Source organism: Parus major, chromosome 1 (genome assembly GCF_001522545.3).
Source record: "Parus major isolate Abel chromosome 1, Parus_major1.1, whole genome shotgun sequence".
Classification (NCBI taxonomy): domain Eukaryota; kingdom Metazoa; phylum Chordata; class Aves; order Passeriformes; family Paridae; genus Parus; species Parus major.
In genome coordinates this window covers 15,894,345-15,913,887 of record NC_031768.1, presented here as the reverse complement: position 1 = coordinate 15,913,887, position 19,543 = coordinate 15,894,345, and the positions used below count along the sequence as shown (strand labels likewise).

At 43.3% G+C, this 19,543-nt stretch overlaps 1 protein-coding gene across 2 annotated transcripts in view; it reads left to right on the top strand.

Annotated features, from left to right (window-relative positions):
* NHS (NHS actin remodeling regulator) overlaps positions 1-19,543 on the top strand; it is a 244,029-nt gene that overhangs the window by 219,028 nt on the left and 5,458 nt on the right. Inside the window, exons 3-7 of one of the 2 annotated variants that reach the window (XM_015643993.3) lie at positions 760-887; positions 9,557-9,619; positions 11,784-11,976; positions 15,134-15,265; positions 16,520-19,474. In XM_015643993.3, coding sequence (XP_015499479.1) covers positions 760-887; positions 9,557-9,619; positions 11,784-11,976; positions 15,134-15,265; positions 16,520-19,474 — 3,471 coding nt within the window. The remainder of the gene's footprint in view (positions 1-759; positions 888-9,556; positions 9,620-11,783; positions 11,977-15,133; positions 15,266-16,519; positions 19,475-19,543) is intronic. The other variant, XM_015644003.3, reaches the window with a different exon arrangement.

Below are 19,543 nucleotides of genomic sequence, written 5' to 3'. Positions count from 1 at the left end.
CGGGTGAATATATGATCTCCTGTCACCAGCGCTCCATGCAGACAGCAGTTACCAAACTGTCACCTAAAATTAGAGATAAGAAGTCCATGAACATTCTCCATTCATTTAGAAGGTTCCAGAGACTTGGGACTGATGCTGGAAGAGGATTGAATATTGTGAGCCCATGCTGAAGGAAGACTCCTGTGGGCCTAGTGTGGATAAAGATCTTGACCTTCCCAGGATGATCTGCTTCATGCTGGAACCTGAGCATTACCATTGCAACAACCTTCATGATGTCAAGTTAATGCTCAGGACCTACCACTGCCATGCCAAAATCCCACCTGGAGCTATGTTTGTTTTTTTCTTCTCAGAGCAATATATTTTATGTGGGTAGAATGCAGGCATAGTTATTGCATCTCAATATTTCAAGGCAATAGGAGCTGCAGGTTCCTGTTAGAAATCAGGCCTTGGGCCTCAATTGCCTAGAAGGTAGCTCCATTGTCTCTTGGGATCAATGGTATAAATCTCATTTGGAGACAATTCAGCTGCAGCACCTATGCTGGGGTGCATTGTATGGGCATTGCTCTTCTGGGCATACCATGTCCAGTAAGTGCCTCTCCCCTTCAGCTGTAACAGGGATCATTTGTGCCAGTCCCTGGGGAACAGAAGAACCTTTGACTTTGGAGTCCACTGTTCTGTACCTGCCTTGATTGTGCTGTCAATATTTGTATGTTTTTTAACATTTTGAAAGACTTATTTTTTCTTTCTCATCCAAAACAGAGCATCGAAGCCGAGGTGATAACAGAGAGCAAAAAGGCCCCATTGCTGTGGTGGCTCCCCCCTTTCCTCCCTTCCCTGCAATCTGCAGCCAAAAGAGGCAAGCGATAAAGGACCGGCATTTGATACCAGTAAGTCTTTCACTACAGCTACCACATACAAATACATTTTCAGCATGGTGGGACCTAAGTGTGACAGTGCTTCACAAGTGCCCCCTCCCCAAGCCGGTGCAGCTACAACAGAGCTGGCTTTAAAGACTGTCAGCAGGGTACCACAGGTCACAGCTTCTAGCAGACAGCCCCAGGGTGGCTGTTTTCAATCAGAAACCTCTAATTTTTCACCCACGGCCAGCGCACATTCACACTCCTCCACAAGTCCTCCACATTCACCACTCAGGCTGTGCAGGTAGCACTTTGAGGACCCTCCCATAATTTCAGAAAGTGCTGTAATTTCAACCCTGGCATTAGCATTGCCAGGAGCCAAGAGCTCAAGGGCTTTGAGTGCTAGCTTGAGTCTTGTGTGTGTGCAGGAGGTTCAGGAGCATGACCCCAGCCACAAGGATATGCACTTTCCATTGTCCTGTTTTGCAGCGTTCATCTCCATGCAGTTTTTTAGATGTTTCACGTCTCACATATGTCATTGCAACCAGCCAAGCAGGAATTCCAGCTGAAGATCTGGTCCTGTATGTCTGTGCTGACTTGCCACTGCTGCATAGATTTGAAATTGAGTTAGTGTTTGCAATATGGTATTTGTCATTGTTAGAGGAAACGTGCTAGATTGACAACTTTGATTAGGTCGGTAATTCCCACTGACTCCAGCTGGACTTTGGTATTTCTGTGGCTCTGGGTGTTTTACTCACGGAAGTGTCACAGTAGCTATGTTTTGCCCTGTACTAAGAGCCATTGCATTATTTAAAAGGTGTAGGTCAGACCTGGACTTGGTTTTTAAGTGAGGCATTTGTCTAATGCCAGCCCTCAGTCAGGTGGTAAGAGATGTGTTCTGCACCTGCCAGTTCAGGGACACTGGCATCTCAAGAGATGCTACACCTGTGAGTACATTTATAAGCTCAGTGATGATTCAGTAACCACAATAAATCATCGCTTACTTAGCTTAAAAATCCAACTCCATTCATCCTAATCCATTATATTAACCATATTTAAATACTATAACGCTAAAGCACTCACAGTGTAAAAGACTCAATGTAAATGAGTCACACCTGCCCAGGGACCAAAACATCAGTCAATCAGTCCACAGGAAAAGTTTTGTTTCTCATTTAAAAAACATTAAATACATAATAAGATTTGCTTTAGTTTGACTGTTCTGGCTTTTTGGCTGCTTATCTGGTTAAATTTGAGGACAGCATCACCATCACTGCAGGCTTTGAACAGGTTAAATTTTCAGGCCTTAGGATTCAACTTGAAGGAGAAACCCTGATGTTAAAGGATATCATAGAAAATAGTTTGAAGATAGAAAGAAGTAACAGGATTATATGTTCCTTCTTTATAAGTCATCATCAAAGCTAGCGCTGTTGTAGGGTCATTGAAAGGTAAAGGGAAGATGATGCCATGTTAAGCATCAGAACTAGTTACAGATGGGTTTGGACAGGCTATTGAACATAAAGCTGTCTTAGTATCAGATGGGGAACAAGGCATCTCTTTTGAAATTGCATGCACAGTGCTTAAAGGTCTGAATCTTTGCTGTGTTTGGAAAACAACCAGTGCATTTTATACATTACTTCCATCTGTGGAACACAAAATAGTAACAAATAGTGAGCAACTGAGTCCTGTATTAGTTGACAAAATTAAGCCATGCTGAATGCAGATGTCTTGGCTATATCTGAGAGTCCACCTTTTTCTTTTCAAGAGGGAAAATATTAAGCTTTGTGCCCACCCATATCAGACCTCATTTTGGAAGCTGACTGGGTTCAGTGTTCCCCTATGGAGAAGCAAACAAGAGCTGTTGGAGGGCTGTTGTTCTATTGATTTCAAGGCATCTGGCAATGTTCTGCTTTGGAAATTGCAAATACACCATGCCCAGAGTACTTCAAAGTGCCTTGACCCGTTTCTGAGAAAACTCCTTGTCAATGGGGCAACTTAAAAATTGAAAGAGAATAAGGCCAGATGAAGCTGCACGTGAATGTTCTGTCTGGCAGAGGTTAATCAGAGATTGTTACAAGACACTGCAACAGTGAATAGCTAATTGATATTGTGCCAGCCTTCGTGATATAATGATACCATTACAAGAGAAAGTTGAGAATGCTGTTATTGGCTAGCTTGCTCTTTCTGGCATAAGGTTTTTTTTTTTACCAACATCTGCAAAAGTTTATCTGCTTCAGGGACTGCCACTAATGTCTGATAACTGATTCCAGTTGATGGTATCATCTAGTTGTCAATGAAGTAAAGATGTTAAATCCACATGAATTTTTATACTTGGCATAGCAGTATGTTGTGTATTCCACTCTTCTGCTGCATAGCCGAAGAGTGGAATAAGCAATACTACATAACCAAAAGAGCCCCCTTTTGTGTTTCTTTTAAATTAGGAAAGAGATCAACAAGAGGCTGGGAATTTTTTGGAAGTTACAGGGTCTGACTTTTCCAAACTGACTATCTAAGTTAAATCCATGTATTAAGATACTCAAATAAGAAACTTGATTTTGAGGAAAGTTCAAATTACAACTGTGAGACCTGTGGGAACTACCACTGCTGAAAGTTACTGAGAAAACAGGTCACTTATATCTGAGGCAAGGTTATGTGTATGGCTTTTGGCTACTGCTAACAATTAGGTGGCTATGAGTTCTTCCTATGAGCTTGCCTGTTGTATAGAAAAACTAGAGAAAATCAATCACAACAGATGAAGATTCTCTCTTAATCACAACTCCATTTACAGGGAGAAAGATGCCAAAGTGCCACAGATTCCAAGAAAGGACAAATGAATTCAAGTTCAAAGCAAGTAATGCCAGTGTAAATGGGTCTGGAAAGACATTTTGGACTGTTCCATCACAAGATCATTTTGTTGTGGAGAAAGAGTACAGAACTAGAAATGGAATAGGCCTTTTCATGTCTACTCTTGCTACAGGAAATTCCCTGATTTGGCTGTTGAAATATCCACTTAGCCCAAAGGCTCTCAGGAAGGAGTACAAGAACAGGGCATAGTTTTTGCTGTTTATTGTCCCATAATTTATCCTTCCAGTTTCATACAGAAATCAGTTACAGAGTTCCTGGGCCAGAGATCAAACACAAAATAATAGCCACCAAAGAACCTCTCTGTGTTGACTCTGAAACTTGTTTAACACAATTTTTTAGCAAATTTACACCTTGAGCCTCAACAGCATCCTGTGGCAATGACTTGAAAAATCTGTATGAAAATGTAGATTTTGTTTGTTTCAAACTCAATTTTTCATAATTTCATCATATCCCTTCTGGTTCTCAGGCTATGAGAAACAGTAAGCATTGCTTTTTCATTCCCTTTCTCCATGGTTTTGCAGACATGACTTAACTTTCCTATCCATTCCATTTTTTTTAAAGCTGAAAAACTGGTATACTTAGTCACTCTCTACACTAAAGAAGTATACAACCAAACACATTTAAAAGTATCATTCATTCAGGCATTTTTGCCAATGAAGAAGAAGAAGAAAAAGCCCAACCCACACCAGAAATAATCTGAGAAGAGTATGAAAAAGTTAAGGATTTGCCAAAATGAGGAAAATATTTCTTACACATGTTCCCATGACAACCCTGCCTGTAGTAGTGCTGAGGCCAGTCACTGAGTGTGAAGATGCTGTGTCATTCCAACTGCATTTCAGACTTCTCTTTCATTTTTTCTGCATTTTTTCTTTCTTGGTTTCCCCAAGTCCAGCCAGCAAGGCTCTGAAATTTCTGTATTCCAGTTCAGAACGTTGTGGGACCACACTTTCTCATTTCCCACGTTAACAGCTCAGCTGTTATAATGAAACCAAGGAGATGGAGCAAGGAATTCAGTATCTGGAAATTTATGCTCACAATTGCACAAATTTCAGTGTCAGTTTATTCATAATTATAATCTGAGCAGGAATCTAAAGGACGAGAAGCAGCAGATTTTTCTCCAGACAGGGTTTTTCTGTCCCTGAGGCCTCAGCCAGAGCAAATGTGAAGGGAAAATAATGCATGGGGTAATTTTATTCAATCTCCTTGCCATTTCAAAATTATTCCAGTGGTTTGCTTTAGGGTGCTTTGTACAGCAAAGGGAAGGAAGTACGACTGAATATACTAACTTTCACAGAGTTTTGTGCTGAAGCCAGATGAAGCCTCAGTAAGAAGCAACTGGGACAGGCATGAGTTGGGCTCTGCACTTTCTGCATGCAAATCCTGCCTGAAGCTGTTAGAAATAAAACCTACCTGACTTTATTCATCAGAATGAACTTGTATAACACCATTTGTGCAATGAGCCTAATTCCTACAACCCTGTATTGTGGGATGTTTATTTTGTACCTTTGTCTGCTGAAATGCTACATGTGATATGACTTCTGTCACAAAACATGTCTTAGTTTTGTCTTTACCTTATCAAAACACTGGAGCCGTACATTAATCCTTAAAGGACTGTCAGTACTTTAGCTGATTGCATTTGTGATGCTCCAAAAGAAAAGAAAACACCCACAAGAAGATAAAATAAAAACTTGAGGAGAATGAAACATACAGATATATAAACACTGGGAGCAGGCAGGTGAGCAGGGTTGTGATTTGCAGCAAAAATAGCAGGGCCAGAAATATTCCCATTATTTTCTCTTCAGCATCAGTTCACTGTGTAAGAAAGCTGCAGTATAGTTACGAATTTCTAATTAACTGTGCTCCGAAAATACTGGAAAGCTGGTACCCTTTTACTAGTATTTCTTCTACTTTCTCTAGACCTTCAGGTTTTTCTGTCATGTAAATAAATACCATTTTCCTTAACTGCTGTGAGTTAAGGAAGCATTTCACAGGCAGAGGGAGGGAGACACAGAGGTTTCAGAGCCCCAGGAGTCAGTACTGTACTCATGTGAATGTGGGAGTAAACACTAGTTCACATTTATTCTACATGTTGATTTTTTAGTGCATGAATGACTGTTCCTAAATGAGATGTCAGGATGTACTGTTCATCTTATTTCTATGCTTCCATAGGGTGAAAGCAAACTGTATGTATGTTCTGTTTGCTGGAGACAACAGAATATATAAAGCTTGCAGATGCTGAAGCAACAGCTCTGCTTGGGTGAATATCACCCATGATATTCATAAGGTTATCCTGGGAGGGAAACTTCCTCCACCTACTGCAATAGAAGCCTGAAGTCAGAAACAATATTGAACCCTTATGCTTTTTGTTAGCTGCAGCTTTTAGGCAGCAGGAGTCAGAAATAATCCCCTGGAGAATCGCACTGTGCAGCAACGTGTACCAGCCACCTCCTGCCCTCAGCAAGGCTGTGCCAGCCCTGTGCTGCTGGGGGCTGTGACTCTGCCACCTAAATCTCTTGTGAGATAACACCTTGCCTGCCTGATCAAACACAGCTGAGGGGGAAGGAATCAACTCAGCCATGTCTAAATTCAACAGACGTGTTGAAGATAAATGCTCTTGATGAGACTTTAGCATTCTCAATCTTTAATTAACTGAGGAAAAATTGTTTCTTCATTCTTGGGTTTATGTTTTTCCTATCACCGTTGCACTGTGTTCGATAGGCCTTGTGCACTAACTTTGAAATCTCAGAATCTCCTGTAATCACTATAGGTAAGGCAGGCTAGGTACATGATATAACACAAATCTTGATTTGCTTCTTGAATCAGTCTTTCCTATATGTTGAAGATGCTGAACACCAGTCGTGTCTCAGAGCTTTGGGTAATGGAAAAGAGAAGAGGGGCAGGGTAGATGTGGCATTTTTGTCCTGTTACTGACCCATTCATTTCCTTCTCCTGATCCCAGCTCTGGGACAATAAATGGGTCAGACTCATAAATTACTAGGCTGGCATGTTTGTCAACTGCTGATTTGCTTCTTTGTCATTGTCCTGATGATACTTTAAGGTTTTAATTCATTAAAATGGTTAATGATGAGTCCTGACTCATCATATGTTCTAGTAATGCTCCTCCTAAAATCAGGGTGAGAGTGTTCAGGGGTGCTTCATCTCAGCCCAAGTGCTGAAAGAAGGTGAGCTGAATTGCTCCTCAGCAGAGCCACTATCTCTTTCTCTGTAGGGGAAGCTCTGTTGACTAGTCAGGCTTGGACATCTGACTATTTTGTTGTAGCACACAGAAACCAAAGACTTTCACATTAAAGTGACATGGAGCACTGAGAAATCAGGTCACGTGCATATGCAACAAGATTTTTACTGCAAGGCAGTTTCAGGAGCACAATGGCATCTCTGCAAATGAGGTTGATGGGATAGCTCAGGAAATAAAAATGTTCACATATGTCAGTGACAAATCCCCATTCAAGCAATTATGCACCAGTTTAGTTTCAAAGCAATCTTAGCCCATTAAAGAAAAATGCACACTTTTAAAGTATTCTGGCTTTGTATTTAACAGAATGATTATCACTGTTTCTGTTTGCAAAGCACACCCACACAAAAGAAATTCACTTTTAAAACTGCCTAACTACGGATTTGCCCATCAGACCAGAACAGCCTTGGGTTTATAATAATAATTTCTTGCTTAATTATGTGTTTACTCAGGACATTTAGAGATATTCTGGTTTTCTGAGTGAATGAGAACTTCTGAAAAGCAGCAGCTCACTGCCTCCCCCAGCATGGAGGTGTTGAAATGCTGAGGCTGCTGCTCTGTGCCAGCATGCCTCAGCTGCCCCAATAATAGGCACCACATGGAAACAGGCACTAAGTGACCTCAGGACCCCTTGGCAAGGCAGTGGTAGCACCAGCTTTCTCAGGAGCACAACTGTGACAGCAGAAACTGAACTTTTGCTGGTCACCTTCATTTTTGTCCTATCTCTAATTATAGGAACTTACCTAGGAGGTTTGTCCTGCCATGCCTAAGCAGGGACCTGAGCCTCTGGCACATCAAAGGATGTCTGTAGGTACATGGAAGCAGACAGGTGTTCTCTCAGAGGCACCTGGCAGAGTGGCACACGGGTCAGGTAGGGTAGGTGCTGCACTGATAGGACAGACAGATGGGTAACCTCATATTGCTTTTCTTGACTGTAGCCCATACTGCTGTCTCTGAGACCAAAGCTGAGGTCCTGCTGTTTCTCTCCTGGACTGGTTTGCCCCTGAGTGGCTTGTACATGTAGCTGTGCCTGAAGCTCAGGGCAGGGGGTCCCTCCTGTCCTCATCTCTTTGTGCACTGACAATAACAGGCTGTGGGATATTGCAAGGATTTTTATATTCTGAACTCTTTTCACCTCAGCAGCATTAGTCTCCCTGTGTCCTGACCGTCCCCAGAGATCCTCTAGGACCTTCCATGAGGAAGTTGAATTTCAAGCATCCTGGTACCTGCAAACAGTCTGCTTAGAGCAGGTGACTGGAAACTTGATCAGAGGACCAAGCGTGGTGTCATCCTTAGGTATCTGAGGAGTAAGCAGACTGAAATTTTTGATGTATTGAGTACCTCCACAGCCTTCATTGCATGACCAGAGGTGCTGTTCCTGAGATAAGGACTTTCTCCAGCTTGGGAGAACTGTCTGGGCAGGAACTAAGCTGCTGGAAATGTTCACTGGGAACATTTCCCCTGCTCTGGTCTCCTGTAAGCCGTATGGACAGCTCATCTGGAGGCTTCCCATGGGCACATGGGAAGCAGGGAAAAGCAGAAGTTGTATATCTAGGAAGAGCCCTAGATATACAAGATGCAGGATTAGGCCTTTTGAGACTCACTACAACTTTTTGTCTTGAGAGGAGACCTTATAATGCAGAATCTTTCAAAATGAGGTTTGTCCATCTGTCACAGCAGTGTTGATAATGATTGATAATGACTGGGAGGAAAAACATTCATAGGATTATTTGGCATTATTAGCCTGCTAACTAATACATGGAGAAATAATAACCCCTACCAAGAAACACATGCTAGAGATTTCCAGAGTTGTCAACAGACCTGTTTTCTTTATCTCTTTTTTTTATTTCCTATTTCAAAGAAGTCAGTTGTCCTTCACTCATTGTTTTTGAAAATTGGACGTTGCCACAAACAAACCACAGTTTCTGACAGAAGAAGATTTTGGAGGTGTAGGGATTCAGCAAGACCCAGGACATTCTGGCAATTGCTATTCGTCCTTTCAAGTGTTACAAAAAGTAACAAAAAGCCAATTGATCACTGTCACCCTGTCACAATGATTGCAAACTTAGAGAAATAGTGATATCATCAGAAACACATAGCAATTAATGTATTTGATAAATCACCATCAGCGTCATTATTTATATCCATTTGCTTAAAGCTGAAGAAATAATTGAGAAAAATCCCTTAAATTATGAAATAATTTACATTTATGTAATTGGATATGTATCTTGCACTGCTTCTGCTCCAGGCAGAATAGTATGAGTTACCAAATCAATACAAGGCATTCTTGGGACAATTTAAGCATGTCTGTACAAGGAGGCTGAACCAATTTCACTGCACTTTTGTCTAATCCAAAACCAGCTAAAATAATCCAAACTAAGCAAAACCAGCACTGACTTCACAGGCTCCAAACCAATATGTTGTGGGGAATAAACCCATCAATAGGAAACTGGGTGAAAATCTCTGCTCATTTTGGCTCTGATGCTAATTTATCCAGACAAAAATTATGTGCTTTTACAAGAATTGTTTTGTGTATGTTTTTAATTTTAATTTATTTTTTTTTTCCCACATTTCACATTTATAGTTTAACAGCACCCGTTCGCCCTCCCCAATTGAGTGTTGCCACATGACCCCCTGGAGTAGAAAGGTACTGGAAAAACAAGCAATCCTCAATTAACAGCCCTGTCTCACTCTTCTCCCTTCCAGATCCTAACCCTTCCTCTTGCTTGCTTTTCACTCGCTAACTTTACTGCGCTAAAAGAAGCCATTTCTGTTTTTCTCATTCAGTAAGGCACAATAATAACTTTTTTCCCTCCCTTCTTTCATTCTTCACACCTTGGATGGGTTTCAGGAGCTCAAGGCCACAAAGCTGCCTCCCCCTATCACTCTGTTAAAAGGCCTGAACTCAGACAGACTCAATAGCGTTAGCAATAGCATTTAATTCTCTTGCCATGTTTTGCAACTCCCCCTTCTTTTTTCCAAAATGGTAAGAAATGGTTTGGACAATGCCACACGGACAGCAGGTATTTATTCTCTGGCCATTTGGTGATGCCACTGTTTGGAGAGCAGGAGCTCTGGCAGCCAGGGTCGCTTCGCCCACTTTGTCCAGCACTTCTTTGTCATCCAGGGAAGGATGAATTCGGCAACAAATGCAGTGTGTGTGTGTGTGTGTGTGTGTCTGTGTCTGTGTCCCCACGTGCCTGTGCGTGTGTGCAAGGGTGGGTTTTTTTGCATGCATGCATCAAACTTGGGGCGGGGGGGGGCAGTTACCTAGGAAACAAAGTCTTTTGTGCTTGAAGTTTATATGAGCTATTCACGTCTGCCGGGAATCGGCACAAAAGCTGCAGGCAGAAAGAAGGCTGCAATGTTTGACTGAAATCCTACGTGGGAAAAGAGGGTTTTCTGCGGGCGGGAGAAGAGGAAACGTGTTTTGTCTTGGGTCTGGGGGTGCTGCAGGAGGTGACACTGACGAGGTAAGTAAGTGCCCTCCAAGTTTAAATAGCTGCAGAGTTAAGATCCTTAATGCTTTTGGGCTGGGACGTAAACGCTGTTTGGCAAGGCAGAGATGGTTAATTCCCCCGGGATTTGTGAGGAGCCTGGGCGGAGGAATGGCAGAAGTACAATGGCAGACAGGGCATGATCCTGCGGTGTTCAACACCCACCTGCTCAATGCTCTGCCATGGCAATGTAGAGCAACATTTCATCTTTGCCCTGTTTGCTACTGAAACTAAAACTGGCAAATAAAGTGTAAACAGCAGGCATGAAGGAGGGAAGGCTGGTAGTTAAGCAGCTGGGAATTCAAGACTGAAGAGAAAGCCGATCTGAAAGGGATTTCACTTCATTTTTAAAAAAATGGGAGGCAGACAGATGTCCTGAGCTGACCAAACAGTTATCACAGCTTACAGAAGAATGTATTAATAGAAGAAGGGAGGAAAATTAGGCAGAAGAAGGTAAAGGTAAGTGTTTCTCCCCTCTGTCCTTGCAAACAAAATAGAAACTTTTTTTTTTTTTTTTTTGCAAACAAAGAGACCCCCCCAGACCCAAGCTGGCAGCCAACACCACATGAAAACGCACTTGCTTTATTTCTCTTTGCAAGACAGGGTATTGGGGGATTTGTTGTTTCTTCCAAAACAAAACAAACCGTCTGTGTTTCTTCCATGCTGTTTACTTTTCTCTCTGTTTCTTCATTTTCAGCATCTAGTACTTGTAGTATGCTATAAAAATATTCCTGATTTCTAAACAACCTTTTCAATTTCTCCTGGTGCTGGCTACTCTTTTCTTTAGTTGTTGTCCCTCTGTCCCAGCACTGTCAACACCTGGCACTTCTCACCGCACAGGTGTTGGATGGCTGTACTATGGTCTGCTCTTGGTTGTCGTTTGTACAAAATGAAATGCAAATGGTTATTCTGAAGTATGGAGGGGTCTTCTTTGAAACTTTGGACCTTCTGATGCTTGAATGAATGGTTATATGAGGCCAGTTGCGAATGAGAACCCACATGTCTGATGCTTGTGGTAACTGAGGACACGCTTGCCATGGCTGTGCACGAATGCAGGATGTGCCCCTTTTGACAGAGGAGATGGCCTGTAAATGTCACTGTAAATGTGCTGACTTACAGTATGCTGAGATGTTTTTCTCCTATTAGCAGGATGTTAAGTTTCCACTGGAGAATGGCTGGTGCTGTGTGATTTAGTTAGAACAATTCTCTCCTGCATCCCTGTAATTGATTTCTGATTTGTGTGTCTGCTTTGTTTCAAAATTAGCCTGGTGTGCCTGATTGGGAGACACTGATTTTGAATGTATTCATTTGCAGTCCCATCCACCAGAGGACGAAGATACAGATGTCATGTTAGGGCAGAGGCCGAAAAATCCAATACATAATATCCCTTCTACACTGGATAAACAAACCAATTGGAGTAAAGCACTACCTCTCCCAACTCCAGAGGAGAAAATGAAACAAGATGCCCAAGTGATTTCTTCTTGCATTATCCCCATCAATGTCACTGGTACAAATCTCTTCTATTTCTTTTTGTATTTATTGCATGGTTCAAGGGAAGTCAAGTACTGATTTTGTTTAATTTATTTGAAATCACGGGATTGTGCAGTCTGGGGGCAAAAACCCTAGCTTGAAGATTTATTTTCTGAAAGACAGTGGGCTGAATTCATCCCTTATGTGTGACTGCTGGAGTCGCTGAAGCTGCATCTAGGATTGATTTGGCCCATATTTTCAGAGTCATGTTATATGGTGTAACATAACCCTAGTTCCCCATATAAACAATGTACTTTTGTTGAGTATATAACCTACAATCTGTATTAACAAAGACCTCAAATAACTTTTTGAATGTAGCTGACTGAAATAATGCAGAAAGCCACCAAAATTAATCATATGATTATCATGTGTAGCAGGAGAAGAGAAACTAGAGAATGTAGGCTACTATTTGCAGTGCTTTAAACATGCAAGGCATGAATGTGTAGCATGCAAACCATCGCTCTGAGATCTCTTTACATGCAGCTATGCTGAAGGTATAGTAATGGCATTTTCTTTTATTCCTATAACATTTGAATATATTTGACTAGATTTATTTGAAGGAGAACTTGTTTATATAAGCAGCAGGTATATCACTTATTAAATGTGATAGATGACTTATTTCCAGAATCAAAAATCAGGCTGTTTTTCTCTCTTTCTCTTTTTCTCTTTCTTTCCTTCCAGAGGGCTATGGTAAACATAAAGCTGATCTGAGTTTTTCTCAAAAATATTTTCAAGTACCAAGTTTTGATTAACTTAAGAGCATAAAGTGGGCTAACTTTCACAGTTATAGACTTCAATGTAAACAAACAGGAAAAGAGCAGGGGGCTTTCAGTTAACCTTCATTCTCCAGAGAAAATATTTGTGTTTAATTCTATTTTCCCAGTAACTGGCGGGTTGGGGTAAGGTCACAGGCCCTCTTTTCCCATTGTTCTTCCCCATGTCTATCAGTGGTGCACAAACCTTCCTGCAAGACAAGCTGTAGGATTCACCGTGGTGCTGGAGGGGGTTGTGTGCCCACAGTCCAGCTTCAGCTCACAGCCAAGGCTTTTGGGCTTACAGCATCACGGTGACAAGTTCCCATGTGCTCCACCATCAGCTGGAATCCTCCCAGTGACAACAGCACAGTGCCAGTTCCCCTCTGTCCTGGCAGAGGAGTGACACTGCAGAGCGCCACCAGCTCTGCCTCCCTGGGGAGGTGGCAGCCAGGAGTGGGTGTCCCTTTCTCCAGGACAGTGCTTTGGCCACAGGACAGGCAGCTGGGTGGCAGAATGGCCTGCATACACCCTGCTGCGCTGCAGGTTGGGAGCCAGCTGGTGAAGGTCATAGGTTCCCACAGAACCCACAGAAAGTCATAGAAAATGTGGCATATTTCCATGAGGTAAAGTTAGTGATAAAATGATGCTCCTTGTTTCAATATAGGACCCTAACCAGTGCAGGCTTCCTAACAGGGCTATTGTCACTTAGTGCAGCCAGAGGACAGTTAGGTCTGGGACCAATGTTAACTTTTCCAGTAATAGCCATTTTTGCCTAGACTCCACCTGCCATACATTGGAACCAAATTTCCACTGATCAGTTTTACAGATCAAGAATGGTATGTAATCTTCTGGATGTTTATGTGTATCATTCTCATTAGCACTAATGGGAATAATTTGTATGCATCACGGGGAAGAAATACCCTCTTCCACTTTCCTCTCGGAGATGACCCCCGTGCATCTGGCACACAGAGCATGTTCAGCTAACTCACAGTTGCTGGAAAACCAGCAATGATGCTGATTGATTTTTTGTTTCAAAGAGTTTGCTTTTAGTTCTCTGTTTTTGTTTTTAAGCTTCTCCCAACCCTGAGAAATGTTCACTTCTTTGAAAATGATTGTTGTTGGAGTTTACGGCACTTTTGTTCCATATTAAAGAAAGTTCTTCCTCTGCTTATTCCAGGGGCATTGGTGGTTACAGGACATCTGTCTGAAGCCTCTATTTCACTGTAGTAGATTTCAAGAAGAACTTTTACAAGAAAGTTACTTTTTAATGTTTTACATTGTTATGTAATGTAATATGTATGTGTATGTCTGTGTATAATTATGTTTTCTATAATTATACGCTATTAAAATAGAGCTTCTTATCAGGATTTTTTTTTTCCTTTTGTTTGCTTTAGTTTGTTTGTTTTTCTTAAGATTACAAACCACTGTACCAGCAATCCTTATGTTAGTGTTTTTATGGACCTGGCACATTTTTTCCTACCTGTCCCATGTCAACTTTAGAGAGCATGAGCGAGCGTACAGTTGTGCAAAAAGCCAGTGCAGATGGGTTTTTGAATTAAACAGTGTAAAATCACACTGAAAGACACTTCCCTTTGCTAATGCCATGGAAACATAAAAGAAAAAACTGAATTCTCACCTATTCTGTATGAAGGTGGTCATAAACAAACATACTCAAGAACTTGAGCTTCTGAATCTAAACAGAGGATCTTGACTGTGTGACCTGAGCTGACTCCCACTGTGCGCTGTGCACATGGGAAAATCAGGCCACTTCCTGATGTGTGCAAGTAAATAGCAGCTCCCCGGTAATGTCACTCTTAGTCATGTGTCATTGTCACAGAGAATGCTCTCTAAACTTGCATGGTGACTCAGCCCCATTTTAGCTGTCTCCTTCCTTTTTGAAATGTTAGCTCCCTTGGCATATTGGTCTCCTAAGAAGCACCCAACTACTACAATATGGCATTATAACCTTAAAATGTTTTCTTACACTTAGTTGCTAAAAATAAGTCAGGCTACAGCTGAACAGATAATGCTTTGCAGACAAGTTACTGTCATTGTCCCTATGACAGATGGATAAATAGCTATAAGAAAGATGCCCTGCCACCAAGAGCTCTCTATTCGCCTTCTTTATTTTCTTTCCTTTTTCTGTTCTTTTTCTTTTCATGCCTTCTGTTATTTTTGGCAGACCAGGCTGCTGAGGGGGAGCTGGAATTAGATGTAAAACTGTGATATACTGTGATATAATTTACATAAGAGCTACATAAGGGCTCCCTTATGTTTATTCACAGGCTTAATCCAAGCTCACATACCTCCACTGTGTTCCAGCCATGAAAATTTGTTTACTATTTCTAAAGGCTAATGAGACCTATTTATGGGTTGCAGGAGTTGGTTTTGACAGAGAGGCTAGTATACGCTGCTCTCTTGTTCATTCACAATCTGTACTACAGCGGAGACGAAAGTTGAGGAGGAGGAAAACCATCTCTGGCATCCCCAGAAGAGTGCAACAAGAAATAGGTGTAGTATAAATACAAATCTTCCATAGATAGCTTTCTAACCAACTTAAATTGCAGGGATATGAGCTGGTAGTTAGCCTTCCAAAGAAACAAAACCTTGAAAGTGTAAATGCTTGTGGAGTCTAGGAATGATATGTTTTGTTCTTTTGATTTACTACAGTAAGAAAAGCTATATTACTCCATATGGCCTTGAAGGACTGGGGCCTTACTGAGTAATATAGATGTACGTGTTCAGCTCTTATTGTGTAAATGTTAATCAGTTCTTTTTTTCTTTTTCATTTTATTTCTGTTATGAACCCATAGTTAATGTGCATAAAAAGTAACTAGATTAAGTGAAAGTTTTTTCTTGCGTCAGGGGAGCTTAAGGTAAAGAACCGACAGATGTTACTCCACAAAGTGATGATGAGTTGTCACAACAGCTGGATAACTTAGATGAGTGGATGAATATTTACCATAGATACAGCTGCTGGTACCCTATGGGAGCTTTGCTAAACTTTCTTTTTATTTATCACACTCCTTGATTCCTTCCTATTATTCTTTATCATCAAGAATATTTGCCTTAAATCTACCAAATTACCTCATTTTTTGTCAGGGTAAATTAGAAGCAACTCTGTTGGGGGCAAATTCAATGTGAAATTCTTAATAACACAAAACGAAACTAACAGAATTGTTATTTCTTAATGTTCATCTGCACCTGAAGATGGCTCTGGTATTTTGGTCGGTTGCCATGAAACTTGACTGGAAGCAGAAGAAATGTGTTTATCAGAGGGAATAAGCAATCAGAGAACCTATGAAAGAAAGATCCTTTTGTCTTGCAAATATTCTTGATAGTAAAGAAGCAGATAATGGAAATTCTGAACAGACAGGTAGGCGAAACAGAAATATTTTTAGAAGCTTATGGAGTGTTTTGTCCAGCGGCCACTCCTGAAAACTTTAAGTAGCTGAAATAGTCATAAAAAACTGAAAACTTAGTATTTGTCTTAAAATTTAGCACAGCAAGCTCAGTTCTACATCGAAAATGCATTGCAGAAATCATGTTGCAGAACTAGGAGAATTTTCCTCCCACTTTGGCAGGAGGTCTGCCTTATAAATTCTTTATAAGAATTTAAGAACTAAACTTAAATTTGGTCCAATGCTCAGAAAGATTAAAAAATAAAGAATACAGCAGATAATGCTTCTTGGTTGCTCTGCGGGTTGTCTCTTGCCAGGAAATGTGGAGCTCTCTCCCACTCACCCAGCTTTCCATGTGTCCTAGATTCAGACGAGTCGCCAGTGGCGAGAGAGCGCAATGTGATTGTGCACACAAATCCAGAATTCTCTGGCTCCAGCAACAGGAGGTTGGGGACCCGGGACTCAGAGTGCCAGACAGAAGAAATCCTGATAGCTGCTCCCTCCCGGCGACGGATCCGTGCCCAGCGGGGGCAGAGTGTTGTTGCCTCCCTCTCCCACTCCACTGGCAACATCTTGGTGCTGGCGGATAACGGGGACGCGGTCTTTGCTGCTGCTGTGAGCAACCGCATCCGCTCGCGGAGCCTTCCTCGTGAGGGCGCCCGGGCCAGCGAGGGCCATCAGGATGCCACCACCAAGAGTGCAGGGTATGAAGTGGAGCACTTCCTAGCTGGTCAGGACAGGATCCCGAAAAACGGGAAGGAGATCTTGAGTAAGCAGGGCTCACAGGAGTGCCAGCCCATTGGTTTAACTTGCCCTCAGCACCTGCATAGCCCCGAACACAGCATCAGCGAGAGGGGGAGATCGCGGCTGTCAAGGATGGTCGATTCAGGCAGCTGTGAAATTTCATCTAACTCAGACACCTTCGGGAGCCCAATTCACTCCATCTCCACAGCAGGAGTCCTGCTCAGCAGCCACATGGACCAGAAAGATGACCACCAGTCCTCCAGTGGCAACTGGAGTGGGAGCAGCTCCACCTGTCCCTCCCAGACATCTGAAACCATTCCTCCTGCTGCCTCTCCTCCGCTAACAGGCTCTTCACACTGTGACTCTGAGCTATCACTCAATACTGCTCCCAATGCCAACGAGGACTCCAATGTCTTCATCACAGAGCAGTTTGGTGACCATACAGACAAGGTCAGGGGCCACAGGGCGAGCTCCTTCACATCCACTGTGGCAGATTTACTGGATGACCCCAACAGCAACACGAGCGACAGTGAGTGGAACTACCTGCACCATCACCATGATGCCTCCTGTCGCCAGGATTTCAGCCCTGAGCGCCCGAAGGCGGACAGCCTGGGATGTCCCAGCTTTACCAGCATGGCCACCTATGACAGCTTCCTCGAAAAGACCCCCTCTGACAAGGCAGACACTAGCTCACACTTCTCTGTGGATACTGAAGGATACTATACCTCCATGCACTTTGACTGCGGTCTGAAGGGTAATAAAAGCTACATTTGCAACTATGCAGCCCCAGGCTCCGAGAGTGGTCAGACCGGGAGCATGACTTCCAGCCTAGCTGACTGTGCCTGGCAGGAGTGTGTGAGCCACAGGAGGCAGGCACGGCAGTGCATCTCACTGAAGAAACCAAAGGCAAAGCCAGCCCCACCAAAACGCAGCTCATCTTTGAGGAAATCAGAGGGCAGCACTGACCTTCCTGACAAGAAAGAACCAAAGATCGGTGGTGGGCAGCATGTCTCTCACACTGCCAGGGAAATGAAGCTGCCCCTTGAGTTTTCAAACACACCTTCCCGAGCGGAAGGCCCCAGCCTGCCAGCCAAACAGGAGCTTCCCTGGCCAAACCAGGGTGATGGTGGGTTAAAGGACACTCCATTTGACACCGCTGATATCCCCTCCTTTAAAGATGAAGGTGCTGAACAACCTCACTATGCAGACCTCTGGCTTCTGAATGACTTGAAATCTAGTGATCCTTACAGGTCCTTGTCCAATTCAAGCACTGCTACGGGTACTACAGTCATAGAGTGCATCAAGTCACCAGAGAGCTCTGAATCCCAAACATCTCAGTCTGGGTCACGAGCTACAACCCCATCCCTCCCCTCTGTTGATAATGAGTTTAAGCTGGCCTCCCCAGAGAAGTTGGCAGGGTTAGCCTCACCCTCCAGTGGGTACTCCAGCCAGTCAGAGACGCCCACCTCTTCTTTTCCAACAGCTTTCTTTTCAGGACCATTGTCTCCAGGGGGGAGCAAGAGGAAGCCGAAAGTTCCAGAGAGAAAGTCATCGCTGCAGCAGCCACTCTCAAAAGATGGCACTGCCTCAGTGAGCAAAGACCTTGAACTTCCAATTATACCTCCTACTCACCTTGACCTAAGTGCTCTTCACAATGTCTTGAGCAAGCCCTTCGCTCACAGGCACCAGCTGCATACCTTTAGCCACAGCAAGCAGAGTGCAGTCGGGGAAGCCCTGCAGCCCAGCCCTCCCTCTGCCCTCGCCATCACACCCTCCGTTCTCAAGTCTGTCCACCTCCGGGCAGTCAACAAGCCTGAAGGAGTGAAACATAAAGGCAGCACCCCAGACCTGCTCTGCATACAGGAGTCCACCTTGATGGCAACCGAGGTCTCTCCAGGCAAAATGAGGCCGCTCTTAGCTAAGAAACCAGTATCACGCCAATACTCTACAGATGAGGCCATAATGCTGTACATTGACACTTCCCCAGCAGAAGCAGGCCCTGGAAAGCCACCTTTAGAGAAAAGCTCCTCTTTTGGTGGGCAGAATAGCTGTGAGCGAGAAGCTGTTACTTCAGCAAGCATGGGTCTGGTTGAAATCAAACCTGGGAAGGACCAAACACACCTGGCCATTGAACACTTACCAGAAGGCTCTCTGAATGAGACATGTGCCATCCCCATGGATGGCTTTGAGAAGGGCTCAGCTGTCCCCACAGGTGATGATGAAACAAAGAAACCTGCCCAGGGAGCAGAAACAATGCATGACCTTCAGCAAGTGCAGGCTCAGCAAGAGTTCTCTGCAGGCAGCGAGGGGAAGGTGGAAGCTGGGCCTGTGGATGAAAGCCCGGCTCAGGCTGAGGGACTGGCCATCACCTATCAGTTAAAGCACCAACCCGATGTAAGCCACCATGTGCCTGGGAATATCAGCTATGAAGCAGAGATGGAAGCAGTGGATTCACTCAGTGAAGAGGGCTGCAAGCAGGAAAATGATATCACATCAGGTATCCCAACCAAAAGTGCCTCTGATGACAGCAGGGCAGACGAGACAGTGGGCAGCACAGACGAGCCTTCACTGAAAGGTCAGTTGGAAATTCTTTCTGTGTCATACCCAAACAGACAGCTTTGGACAGGGTGGTGGTGGAGTCAAA